At 41.9% G+C, this 14714-nt stretch overlaps 1 protein-coding gene across 1 annotated transcript in view; it reads right to left on the reverse strand.

Annotated features, from left to right (window-relative positions):
- The window catches only part of LOC120927310 (uromodulin-like), a 141416-nt gene that overhangs the window by 13812 nt on the left and 112890 nt on the right, over positions 1–14714 (reverse strand). Inside the window, exon 6 of the mRNA XM_040337893.1 lies at positions 2691–2842. Coding sequence (XP_040193827.1) covers positions 2691–2842 — 152 coding nt within the window. The remainder of the gene's footprint in view (positions 1–2690; positions 2843–14714) is intronic.

The raw sequence follows: 14714 nt of genomic DNA on the forward strand, positions 1-14714 counted from the left end.
AGCCATTAATGTTTAATCCGGTGGCAACAAAAGTGAGTTCACCCCTAAGTGAAAATGTCCAAATTGGACCCAATTAGCCATTTTCCCTCCCCGATGTCATGTGACTAGGGATGAACCGAACACCCCCAGTTAGGTTTTGCACCAGAAAATGCGAACAGGCAAAAAATTAGTTCGAACACACGAACACCGTTAAAGTCTATGGGACACGAACATGTGCTAATTTTAAAGGTTAATATGCAAGTTATTGTCATAAAAAGTGTTTGGGGACCTGGGTACTGTCCCAGGGGACATGAATCAATGCAAAAAAACGTTTTAAAAACTGCAGTTTTTTTGGGAGCAGTGATTTTAATAATGCTTAAAGTGAAACAATAAAAGTTAAATATTCCTTTAAACTTCGTACCTGGGGGTGTCTAATGTATGCATGTAAAATAGCGCATGTTTCCCGTGTTTAGGACTGTCCCTGCACAAAGTGTCATTTCTGAAGGAAAAAAAGTAATTTAAAACTTCTCCCGGCTATTTCGAAATTGTCGGTCTCGGCAATACAGAGAAAATTGTAAAAAAAAAAATGACACTCCATTACCAGGCCCTTTGCCCCTGCCATTTTCTTCAACTACTTTTATCTGTATTGCCGGGACCCGACAATTCATTAATAGCGAGAGTAGTTTTGAATCACTTTTTTTCCTTCAAAAATGACATTTTGTGCAGAGAATCATGCACGCAATGCAACCAGGAAAAAAGGGGCCGAGAGAGCACCCCCCCTCCTGAACCGTACCAGGCCACATGGGCAGGATCTCCCCATGTTGATGGGGACAAGGGCCTCATCCCCACAACCCATGCCCGGTGGTTGTGGGGGTCTGCGGGTGGGGGGCTTATCGAAATCTGGAAGCCCCCTTTAACAAAGGGGAACCCCAGTTTCCCCCCTCTACCATTTCACCATCTCAGCAAAAAAAGTGTCAAAAAGGGTAAAAAAAAAACACACAGACAGCTTGGAAAAAGTCCTAAAATAAAAAAAAATTCCAGCAATGTAAATCCTTTCACGATCCGGACCCGCGCTACCACCGCTACAAACAATACAGCCTCTTCCATAAAAGGCTCCCGGGCGAGTGGCACGTGAGCCGTGTGACGTTTCTTTTAAACCCGAGGGCGGGGTCACTCATCCACGTCACGTTCTGACGTACAGGGGTTTCCGGCGGCTTCCCCGCGGTGTCACGGGTGACCCCGCCTCCTCTGGCACATCACGGGAAACCCGTGATATGGAATTTGGGGGGGGCCCCCACACTTTTTTTTTTATTATTTTGATTCCCTGCACAAAATTTTTGAAGGAAAAACTACTTGCGCTAATAATGAATTATCGGGTCCCCAGAAATGCCATAAAAGTCATTGAAAAAAATGGCAAAAATTCCCCTTGATATTCATATCAGACCCAAAGGGCCTTGTAATGGACTGGGGGGGGGGAACCAATGTAATTTTTTTCAATTACTTTTCTCTGTATTGCCGAGACCGACAATTCATGAATAGCCAGGGGTAGTTTAAATGACCTTTTTCCTTCAGAAATGACACTTTGTGCAGGGACAGTTCTAAACACGGGAAACATGCGCTACTTTACATGCATACTTTAGACACCTGCCAGGTACGAAATTTAAAGGAATATTTCACTTTTATTGTTTCACTTTAAGCATTACTAAAATCATTGCTCCCAAAAAAACTTTAGTTTTTAAAACTTTTTTTTCATTGATACATGTCCCCTGGGGCAAGACCCGGGTCCCACAAACACTTTTAATGACAATAACTTGCATATAAGCCTTTAAAATTAGCACTTTAGATTTCTCCCATAGACTTTTACAGGGGGTTCTGTGGCTTTTTGAATTTGCCGCGAACACCCCAAATTGTTCGCTGTTCGCCGAACGGGCGAACAGGCAATGTTCGAGTCGAACTTGAGTTTGACTCAAACTCGAAGCTCATCCCTAGTTAGTTCACTTTTTTTATTTTTTCTGTAAAGGTGAACCTACATATTGACTTCTGTCAAACAAGGATGGCCACACACTGATCAAAACTGAGCTGGTCCCTGCTAAAGCAGACACATTTTGGTCAATGTTTGGCCAGCTTAATGTGTCTGACCTTCTGCTTTGGTTATCCTTTACCTTTCAATTATGATCATGTCTTTATTATCTGTTTATTCTGCACTAAGAGTGGCGAAGACCCCTAACCCCAACCAGCAGTCTTCCACTTATTATGACACAATTATAACTTTTCAAGAAAGCTGTATGATCCCAGAGCTAACATCTCAGTGTAAGAAGTGCAAGTGCTGACCCTGGGTGATGCCTGAACAGAGGTGTGCCGGCATTCTGGAGAGAAAAGCAGATGAAAGCATTGTCAGGGTGAAAACTGTGATCTCTTTGGTGGATAATAAATCCATCGATAAGTTACACTTACTGATTACTTGGCATGCACTTGAACATGACTAAGAAATCTAAGGTTGGGTGTGCTTGACCACCATTAGGTACAAAATATGGATATGGAAAACATCTTATAGATTCACAAAATTCAGTGCTGCGTGTACATAGCATTTATGTTTATTTACTATAAACATCATAAACTGGTTAAAGGAAATGAGAGGTTAGTGAAGGAGACAGAACAAATATGATAGTAATTTACACAGACAACTCTCTATGTCTTATTTTTTTTCTTACTGTTGGATAATTCCAGGCAGTTTCAAAACTGTTTGCATATTCCGTTTATATCCACAGGTAAAGTTAAAACTGATATTATTAGATATGATGATGGGTTTATCCAGGATTCCAATGTAAACGGTGTTGGAAATATTGATATTGAAGGCATCTTCCTGTGGATAGAGTCCAGTGATTAGCAGTGGAAAAAACAGCTTTATAATATAGAGGAATTACTTGCAAAAATCACTCTATCTAGTGGAAATGAAGTCTGTCAATCGTTGAGCCTAACAATCCACAGGCTTCCCATAGCTACTTTACACCATTTTTATTACATAAGTTACATAAGTTACCCTCTGCAGTGTGCACCCGATGCAGCATGGCTGATGGTACATTCTTTCATCTGATGTGGGAGTGTGCTCCCATTAGGAGGTTCTGGTTAGAGATCACAGCCTTTATCAGCTCCGTAACTCAGATACCTAATATTTGCAAACCCCTGCGATGCTTATTGGGACATACATATTGATGATGATGAAGGAATATCTAAAAATGTGCAAACCTTTATACGTCTAGTACTGTTCTATGCAACAAAAAAAAAAGCAATAACCATGCACTGGAAATCTCCTTGTCAAAAAAGGTTTGATTGAACAATAAAAATGAAAGTACATAGTTACATATACAAGGATATATATATATATATATAAATAAGCTCTTTTGTAAAACAATAAAAATAATATATGTAGATAACATAGTATGTTTTGTTTGTGTTAAACTTCATCACACACAATTAATGAATTGCTCTATGTTACTTTATCATGTTATGAATATTGTAACTATTAATACCTAACAAAAGTTATCTTAAAAGACTTTGGCCCAGATTCACGTAGATCGGCGCATCTTTGAGCGGGCGTAACGTATCCTATTTACGTTACGTCTCCGTAACTTAGACGGGCAAGTGCAGTATTCTCAAAGCACTTGCTCCGTAAGTTGCGGCGGCGTAGCATAAATAGGCCGGCGTAAGCCCGCCTAATTCAAATGTGGAACAGGGGGGCGTGTTTTATGTAAATGTTATGTGACCTGACGTGATTGACGTTTTTAACGAACGGCGCATGCGCCGTCTGTGGACATATCCCAGTGTGCATTGCTCCAAATACGCCGAAAGGACGTATTGGTTTTGACGTGAACGTAAATTACGTCCAGCCCCATTAACGGATGACTTACGCAAACAACGTAAAATTTTAAAAATTCGACACGGGAACGACGTCCATACCTAACATTGGTACGCCGCATGTACGCCTCATATAGCAGGGGTAACTTTACGCCGGGAAAAGCCTAACATAAACGGCGTATCTGTACTGCGTCGGCCGGGCGTACGTTCGTGAATTCGCGTATCTAGCTGGTTTACATATTTCTAGGCGTAAATCAGCGTACACGCCCCTAGCGGCCAGCGTAAATATGCAGTTAAGATCCGACGGCGTAAGAGACTTGCGACAGTCGGATCTAATACAAATCAATGCGTAACTGATTCTAAGAATCAGGCGCATAGATACGACGGCTCAGACTCAGAGATACGACGGCGTATCTGGAGATACGCCGTCGTATCTCCTTTGAGAATCTGGGCCTTTGTATATATGTAAATCTATCATGTATTGATATAGAGCTGATATAGATAAACAAATGTTATACATTAAAGGGGTTGTAAAGGTAAAAAAATGTTTTCCTAAATAGCTTCCTTTACCTTAGTGCAGTCCTCCTTCACTTACCTCATCCTTCCATTTTGCTTTTAAATGTCCTTATTTCTTCTGAGAAATGCTCACTTCCTGTTCTTCTGTCGACAACTCCACACAGTAATGCAAGCCTTTCTCCCTGGTGTGGAGTGTCGTGCTCGTCCCCTCCCTTGGACAACAGGAGAGTCAGGACGCCCACTAACACGCAGCTCCTTTCTCTATCTGCAATGTAGAGAGCGTCCTGACTCTCCTATAGTCCAAGGGAGGGGGCAAGCACGACACTCCAAACCAGGGAGAAAGCCTTGCATTACTGTGTGGAGTTACAGACAGAAGAACAGGAAGTGAGGATTTCTCAGAAGAAATAAAGGACATTTAAAAGCAAAACGTCGAAGGATGAGGTAAGTAAAGGAGGACTGCACTAAGGTAAAGGAAGCTATTTAGGAAACATTTTTTTTACCTTTACAACCCCTTTAACTTAAAAAGAAAAGAAAAAATAAAGTTAAGAGAAAAAAAGGGGAGGGGGAGAAAGAATAGTGAGAGAGAATTGGGTATATGGGATTGTACAATATTTTTTTTTTTTTTTTATGGTTGAATTGGATGAACTTGTGTCTTTTTTTAACCTGACTAACTATGTAACTTTAAAAAAAAAAAAAAAAGGTCGCAGCCTGCGTCCAGGGCCTATCACTTACATGTCAGTGCCTGTGATTGGCTGCGAGAGGCAGCAGCCTCCTGGGCCGGACTTTTGGGCTTGACTGAGCTCAAGCCCATGGGCCCCTCCCACTAGGGGACCCTACCCGTTTATGTAAAAAAAATTCAATAATATGCCAGTCATTTAATTTTTCATTTAAAGTGTGTTGATTGGTCTAGCATTTTTACCTGTTCTAGGGACATTGATCATTTTTGTCCCCCGTCCAAGTAGACAAACTGTCTTTCTTTTATTATTACCCTTGTGAAGCTATTTCTGCAATATTATGCCCGGTGTCTGTCCTTTTGCTGGATGTGGCATGTTACTTTGGCTCCAATTGCTGGATTTGCCCTTTGAATACATTGCACTCTGACTTCTGTCAGTGCTTTTTGTGCCCATGCGGAGTATATATCATGTCTTTCAGGACAACGCCATGTTTACTATTGATTTAGTGCTACAAGTCGTTTATACTCATTGTGAAAGGGGCCTAAAAAAGAAAACTATTGCAGCCACCACATCTAATAATTGGTAAGCTGCAATATATGAACATGTTTGGTCTTTAGGTTAAAAGTTCTTTAACCACTTAAGACCCGGACCATTATACAGGTTAAGGACCTAGCCCCCTTTTGCGATTCCGCACTACGCCACTTTAAATAACAATTGCGCGGTCGTGCGACGTGGCTCCCAAACAAAATTGGCGTCCTTTTTTTCCCACAAATGGAGCTTTATTTTCGTGGTATTTGATCACCTCTGCAGTTTTTCTTTTTTGCGCTAAAAAACTAAATTAGAGTGACAATTTTGAAAAAAATTCAATATTTCTTACTTTTTTCTATAATAAATATCCCCAAAAAATATATAAAAAAACATTTTTTTTCCTCAGTTTAGGCCGATACGTATTCTTCTACTTATTTTTGGTAAAAAAAAATCGCAATAAGTGTTTATTGATTGGTTCGCGCAAAAGTTATAGCGTTCACAAAATAGGGGATAGTTTAATGAAATTTTTATTAATATTTTTTTTTACTAGTAATGGAGGCTATCAGCGATTTTTTTCATGACTGCAACAATATGGCGGACACATCGGACACTTTTGACACAATTCTGGGACCATTGTCATTTTCACAACGAAAAGTGCTCTAAAAATGCACTGATTACTGTGAAAATGACAATGGCAGTGAAGGGGTTAACCACTAAGGGGTTAAGTGTGCCCTAAGGGAGTGATTCTTACTGTAGGGGGGAGTGGCTGTAGCTGTGACGTCACTGATCGTCGCACCCTATATAAGGGAATAGACGATCAGTGACACTGCCACAGAGAAGAATGGGGAAGGTGTGTTTACACTCACCTCTCCCAGTTCTTCAGCTCTTGTGACCCGATCGCGGGACAATGGCGGCGATCGGGTCCGCGGGTCCCACGGGCGCGGTCACAGAGCTTCGGACCGGGTCGCGAGCGTGCCGGCGCGCGCGACTCATGGCTGGGCTCTTAAAGGCGACGTTCAGGTATGTGCCTGTGCCCAGCCGTGCCATTCTGTCCAGTTCATGCACACTAAAGTATGGTAGATATTCTGATCAAACAGTAAACAAACTTTGAAGTGGACCCTCCCTACCCAAAAAACCTTCAGATCTTCTGAATTCCCCCAAATCCACAATCATAAAAGTCTGAACTCTGCATCACTTGCTATTGAACCCTTGCACTGTGCATCCCTTTAGGCCACACCCAATAGTCAGCACAGCGAAAGCCACACCCAATTTTTGCTGCACTTTTTCTTCTTGAAGGAGGACCAAATTTATTATTTAAAAAAATGCCCCTTTTCCTGACTCCCACACTCTGTTTTGGCAGCAAATTTCAATTTAGTTTTAGTCTTTAATCTTTTGACTAAATTGCCATTTTAGTTTTAGTCCCATTTTAGTCATCTGCAATTGTTTTAGTTTTAGTCGTATTTAGTCAACTAAATCTGCAGTACATTTTATTTGACTAAAATCGAATGGGTTTAGTTAAATTGTGCAAATTTGCATATAGTGTATATATTGCACTACAAATAAAGTGTAAGGGCTCTTTCACACGGGCGGAGTGTTCAGGTCCGCCTGCCAGTTTTTAAGGCGGACCTGAACGGGCGCTCCGTGCTCCTCTATGGAGCCATGGATGTCAGCTGTGACATGCCCCGCTGACATTCGATCCACCAAAGTGTGACGGAGGAAAAACCTACTTTTCCATCCGTCTGGCGGATCGGGTGAACACGGACAGACGGTCCATGTTCATCCGATCCCCCATAGGGGAGATCGGAGAAAAGACAGGGCGGTCCCTGCACAGCGGGGATCAACAGAGTGATCCCCGCTGAGCAAGCGGAGGTTCACGGGGCAGATCATTACTGATCCGCCCCGTGTGAAAGGGGCCTAAGGTGCAGAAAGTCTCTAAACGTCTCTGAATCTTCTTAAAGTGAAATTGCAAACCATATATTGTAGTGCAAATTTGCACAAGTTGTTTTGCACTTTATGTTCGCACTATTTTATGAGAATTTATTTTGTAAAGTATATTTTTACTGTGATTTTCAAGATGTTATATTTTGCACTATTTTGCACTGAAACATATGTTATCTATTAAGCCAGTCTACTAGAAGGAGTTAAATAAAATATAACAGTATGAATATATATGTATCAATCCAAACAGCGCAGCATCACTTTCTTTTATGTTTCATTCCCCCTTTGAGTATGGTCTGACCCTTTCGGTGCTTGCAGCAGTTTACTTGATAGTAGCGCCGGAAAATATTCCATTTAGTTTAGTTAAATTGGAATGCATTATTTAAGCATTTCTCTAGAATTTCAAAACTTATTATATACTCCTGAGTAAAAAATTATAATATGTTATTTTTTATGGTATTAAAGGGGTTGTTGTAAACCCTCATGTTTTTTCACCTTAATGCATTCTATGCAGCTCAGAGCAGTTTCTGAGTGTTTCCGAGTGTCTCCGGCACCCCCCCCCCCACCTCTGGCCACATGCGGTACTGCAAAAAATAGAAGTCAATTATCTGAGTTTCCTTTGACTTCTATGGGGAAACTCGCTTTGATATACAAGTGCTTTGGATTACAAGACTTCTTCTGGAACTAATTATGCTCATAATCCAAGGTACCACTGTACTATTCTAGCCTGAAGAAAGAAGGCTCTATGCTTTAAGTTAAGGAAAGTGTTTCCCCAAAAATAAGACATCGTCTTATATTTATTTTTCCTCAAGAAGACACACTATGTCTTATTTTCAGGGGATGCCTTATTTTTTATAAGCAGCAGCTTTACTGGTGGTTGTGGGGGGTGAGAGAGACCCACAGACTGTTGCTGGGGGAGAGAAACCCACACTGCTGAGTAAATCGGGAGCCACAGCTTTTCTTCTTCCCCTGAGGATACACAATACCTAAAGCAGAGCGTCCTGCTCCTCCATTCACTGAGGCTTATTTTGTGGGTATGTCTTATTTTCGGGGAAACACGGTAAGAAAGAGGAGGAGAGATTTGGGAGAGAGATGGTAGGAAGGGATTGAATGAGAAGTGAGAGAGCATGGACACAGTGCTGAACTGCTCACTCACTCAGTCCTCTGCTTCATATTTCTGCTGCTTTATTGACACTTTCCCACCCGCACATCCTCTTCACATACACTGTGCACGGATGGGCTGCACTGAGGGAGGGATGGGCACAGGGAGGGAGAACAGATCCAGGGCAATGTGCTGTCCAGATGCTCATACCCCAGGCTCAGTGAGAACGTAAAGTAGACACTTGTGTGATGTGAGAGACACCAGAAGTTCACAAGGGTAAACGTCTCTTCTTTACACTTTAGTTTAGTTTTCTTAGTTAATGAAAACGGAATTGATTTTGTCATAGTTTTCGTCAGTGGACAAAAATGTGCTGTACTTTTTGTTTCACTTTCGTCACTGTAAAAAAGCAGCTGAGCTAATGAAAACTTTGACGAAAACTTTTTTTTTTAATGAAATTAACACTTCTTCTGACCCTTGCACTTTGTCACTTTTCCAATCCTGACTTCTGCACTCTATTAGCCAGATTCAGAAAGACTGGCTTAACTTTGAGGTGGCGTGGCGTATCGCATATACGCTACGCCGCCGTAAGTCAGAGAGGCAAGTGCTGTATTCACAAAGCACTTGCCTCCTAAGTTGCGGCGTAGCGTAAATGGGCCGGCGTAAGGGTGCCTAATTAAAATGAGGAACAGGGGGGCGTGTTTTATGTTAATGACTCGTGACCTGACGTGATTGACGTTTTTAGCGAACGGCGCATGCGCCGTCCGTGGACATATCCCAGTGTGCATTGCTCCAAAGTACGCCGCAAGGACGTATTGGTTTCGTCGTGAACGTAAATTACGTCCAGCCCCATTCACAGACAACTTACGCAAACGACGTAAACATTTCAAAATTCGACGCGGGAACGACGTCCATACTTAACATTGGCTAGTCCAGCTTTTTGTTGGACTAACTTTACGCCTGAAAACGCCTTACGTAAACGGCGTATCTTTACTGCGACGGGCAAGCGTACGTTCGTGAATAGGCGTATCTCGCTGATTTACATATTCTAGGCGTAAATCAGCGTACGCGCCCCTAGCGGCCGGCGTTAATAGTTAGCTAAGATATGACGGCGCAGGCAGTTGTATCTTAGCTACATTTAAGTGTATTTCAATTTGAGAATACACTTAAATGTACGATGGCTTAGATTCAGAGTTACGACGGCGTATCTACTGATGCGCCGGCGTAACACTCTCTGAATCCAGGTATATATGTAGATATAATGATCAGGTGTGATTATCGGGAGTGGGTAAGATGATTGGTCATGCGTGACCCGGTGTGGGGGGTGCTGTTTGAAATGTTCGCCCTGGGCGCTGAATGACCTTGTCCCGGCACTGCTAGCCTTAGTGCATTTTTGGCAGAGTTTTGTGTATAAAATCTAGCATCCTCCTACAAAAAAATGCATCAGCATGAAAAAATGCATCAAAAACTACAAAAAGGCACTGAAAACGCATTATGCTGCAGCTGCACTGGAGAGACCCTAGGCTAAACGCGAAGTCTACAGCGCATGTATGGCCTGGCAGGGAGAGTTTTTGTGAAGAGACTGTGTGGCACCCAGTGACCCCAAACATAAGATCTCCATAGATCATAGATTGGTAAGTTGAAAACTTAGGGGTCTTTCTAGGGGAGAGGGGACTTGCGTTTCAAGGATAACTGTAAAAAAAATACAGTTATACCTTAAAGCTACCACAGCGACCTAATGATAAGGTCTTCTCTCACTGCCTAAAAAAGAAATGTGGTTGTCACCTTGACAGGAAGGCAAAAAAATTGATAAAACATTTTTCAAAAGTTCCATATTTTCACCAATCTTGGATTTGATGACAGGAAGTGAGGGAAAAAAACACCTCTAAAAAAAGTTGTCAAAGTCCCCCAACTCTTCTGTGGTTTATCCTAAATGAAAATGTTTTTTTTTTTTTTTTTTTAAGCTGGAGTTGGGCTTTAGCCTATCTCTTAAAAAAAAGTGAAACAAATTGCTGAGGGTCACTTTTTCCGGAAATGTAAGAAATACACACAAATCTGACACAGAAGTTACTAAAATTAATGAATAAATAAATCAATAGTGTGTTACCGTCACTGTGTTTCCACACCAATCCGATGCTGTTTGCACCTGGATAGAAGTCACCCTCAGCCCATTGATATATTCTGAATATGGGAATTTGCAGTTATCCGATGAGTCCCTCAGATGGATTGTGGAAGAGTCAAGACCAAGTGCTGCTAATTCACATTTACTGACTGTGACTGCCATTGTGTTGTTGTCACAGATGACTGTAGGGTGAAAATCAGAAAGTCCTGGGAAAGTTCAACAAAAGAATAAATATTAATCAGTGAGCAATATATACAAAAACTGTACTTTTATAGATCAACATTGATCGTTATCTTACTAGTCACTACTACTACACTTTCAGCCATTTGGCCCAGTGCTCTCTAAAGCCCAACGGAACCCTTGTAATTTGTTACTGTGATGCAGCCGGGCTGTATATACAATAATAGATATGGTGATCTTTTTTCTTTTTTCTATTTCATCAAATTTTTTATTAAACAAGCAATGTATTCCGTGGATGAAAACATATAATAATGTCAATGGTATCAGAGTACACATCTTTACATTTGGTGTAAATGGAAAGTACAGATAAAGTACAGATAAAGTACAGCAAACAGTCATGTAGAAGAATTTGCTACATAACCCCAGCTTTTTTCAAATTGTTACAGCGAGGGGTAAATTATTCTGTACTGGCCGCACCTAGGAGAGTCATGCCGCGTACAGACGGTCGTTTTTTGTGATGAAAAAAAACGTAGTTTTTGAAAACATCATTTTGACCGTGTGTGGGGAAAACGTTGTTTTATGTCTTCTGAAAAACGACAAAAACAAATTCGAACATGCTTGAATTTTTTGTGTCGTTTTTCAAAACGTCATGTTTTGTGTCAATTAAAATGATAGTGTGAGGGCAAAACAACGTTTAAAACAACGTTTTTAAACCCGCGCATGCTCAGAAGCAAGTTATGAAGCAAGCTTCAATGGAAAGGAGTGCCGCCGTACGCGCTGAACGTAACCGCGCTTTGCTAGAGCATTTTGAAAAAACGATGGTGTGTATGCTTTATTGTTATATCTGCAGCTTTCATTAAATTACAAGTTTCCTTTTTTAAAATGATAATTATTTAGAATACACTTTGCTTTAAATAGTAGTGAACCGCTGGGTGATATACAGTTGTGTTCAAAATTATTCAACCCCCCACTGAAATTGATTGTTTTGGCCAGTTTGACATTGATTTTGATCATTCAGTCATCCTGCTTACAATTAAATCAAAGAGGCACGTGTAGGTCAGATAAATATAACATAACATTTATAATAAAATAACCACAAATGTATTTTCTGTGCTTACATCATTATCAGTTTTATTCAACCCCCAAGTGACATTCAATCTTAGTACTTAGTACAACATCCTTTTACAGTTAGAACAGCTTTTAAACTTGAAGCATAGCTTGAGACAAGTGTCTTGCAGCGATCTACGGGTATCTTCGCCCGTTTTTCATGGGCAAAAGCCTCCAGTTCAGTCACATTCTTAGGCTTGCGCACTGCAACTGCTTTCTTTAAGTCCCACCAGAGGTTCTCAATCGGATTTAAGTCTGGTGACTGCGATGGCCACTCCAAAATGTTCCAGCCTTTAATCTGCAACCATGCTCTAGTGGACTTGGAGGTATGCTTGGGATCATTGTCCTGTTGAAAGGTCCAACGTCTCCCAAGCCTCAGGTTTGTGACGGACTGCATCACATTGTTATCCACTATCTCCTGGTACTGAAGAGAATTCATGGTACCTTGCACACGCTGAAGCTTCCCTGTACCTGCAGAAGCAAAACAGCCACAAAGCATGATTGAACCCCCGCCATGCTTCACAGTAGGCAAGGTGTTCTTTTCATCATAGGCCTTGTTCTTCCTCCTCCAAACATAGCGTTGATCCATGGGCCCAAACAGTTTCATCAGTCCACAGAACACAATCCCAAAACTTCTGTGGTTTGTCCACATGACTTTTGGCATACTGCAGTCGACTCTTCTTATTCTTTAGAGACAGCAAGGGGGTGCGCCTGGGAGTTCTGGCATGGAGGCCTTCATTACGCAGTGTGCGCCGTATTGTCTGAGCAGAAACTTCAGTACCCACATCTGACAAATATTTTCTCAGTTCCTCAGCAGTCACACGGGGACTTTTCTCCACTCTACGCTTCAGGTAGCGCACAGCAGTCGAAGTCAGCATTTTCTTTCTGCCACGACCAGGTAGCGTTTCAACAGTGCCCTTTGCCTTGAATTTGTGAATGATGCTTCCTATGGTGTCTTTTGGTATGTTTAACATCTTTGCAATCTTCTTATAGCCATTGCCCTTCCTGTGAAGAGTAATCACCTCTTCTCTTGTCTTCCTGGACCATTCCCTTGACCTCACCATGTTTGTAACCACACCAGTAAATGTCTAGAAGGAGCTGAGTATCACAGTCATTTTAAAGCTGCCTAATTAATGCTTATTAGGCTTTATTGCTGCTCCCTGACATCCACAGGTGTTTTCAATACCTGATTGAATACACTTCAATGAACCTCTGTTCCTCAGAGTGGTAGTCTTTAAGGGGTTGAATAATTGTGTAAATGAAGAATTCACAAAATAAATATTTACTACTGTATTTCAAAACCGATTGATGTCATTTTAGTTGCATATGCTTCTTTAAGAAGTCCTTGTAGGATTTCATTCTGAATACAATTACAAATGTACTCTAAATTCCCTAAAACCCTTTACAGCATTGGGGGGTTGAATAATTTTGAACACAACTGTATATATATTTTTTTACCTGACAGGTAAAGGCATAATGTGCTAGTATGCATCACATGCTAGCACATTATGTGAAACTTACCTGAAAACGAAGCATTCCAGAGATGCACTGTCACCGCTGGATGCCGCTTCCATCTTCACCTGTCTTCTTTCAGGGTCCGCGGACTCTGGAGCCCCAATGACGTCACTCCAGCGCATGTGCAGGGGAGCCACCATTTACGGCACAGGACTCTGAAGGAATGGCTGTTCCTACAGAGCGCATGCACCGAAGACATCATCGGCTGCATATACAGTAAATATCTTCTAAATTAGGCACGTTTAGGAGATATTTACAGTACCTATAGGTAAGCCTTATTATAGGATTACCTATACGTACAAATCAGAGATGGGAGTTTACTCGCACTTTAACAAACTAAATTTCATTCAGGGATAATGTCATCGACTGTAAATGGATCTACTATTTTTTTTATGTAAAAGAGCAGCCTGAAGTAAATAATCCCACCAGTATATGTTACTGTTTTAACCACTTCCATACCGGTGTATAGTCATATGACGCCCGCAGGAACACTCTCCCATCCTGGGGTGGGCATCATATAACGTCCTCTGCTTCTCGCTGCTACTGCAGGCCCCCATCCCTGATCAGGGTGAAGAGCCAATGAAATTGGCTCTTTAATCCATGATCGGCTGTGTCCAATCATAGCTGGTCACTTTGGAGATCTGTGTGCTTGCCGCTTGTGTGCACCTCCGAGGGCGCGCAGCATGGATATCGGAGATCAGGTGTGTGCCTCGGACACAGCCCATTCCCGATCAGGGTAAAGGTCCAATGAAATTGGCTCATTACCACATGACTGGCTGTGTCCAATCACAGCCGGTCACAAATGTCAACAAACGGCTGTAGCGCCGTTTCCAGGTTCTCCTCCTCAGTGTGCGAACAGGAGACCTGGAAGAAAATGTGCAGTGTTGTGCCTGATCTCCCCACAAATAAAGAGTACCTGTCACTGCCCATCAGAGTACCTGTCACAGCCCATCAGAGTACCTGTCACAGCCCATCAGAGTACCTGTCACATACCATTAGAGTACCTGTCACCAGCCCATCTAAGAATCTGTCACCAGCATCAGAGTACCTGTCACAGCCCATCAAAGTACCCGTCACCAGCATCAGAGTACCCGTCACCAGCATCAGAGTACCCGTCACCAGCATCAGAGTACCCGTCACCAGCATCAGAGTACCTGTCACCAGCACCAGAGTACTTGTCTTCAGCTCATCAAAGTACCTG

Source organism: Rana temporaria, chromosome 2 (genome assembly GCF_905171775.1).
Source record: "Rana temporaria chromosome 2, aRanTem1.1, whole genome shotgun sequence".
NCBI lineage: Eukaryota > Metazoa > Chordata > Amphibia > Anura > Ranidae > Rana > Rana temporaria.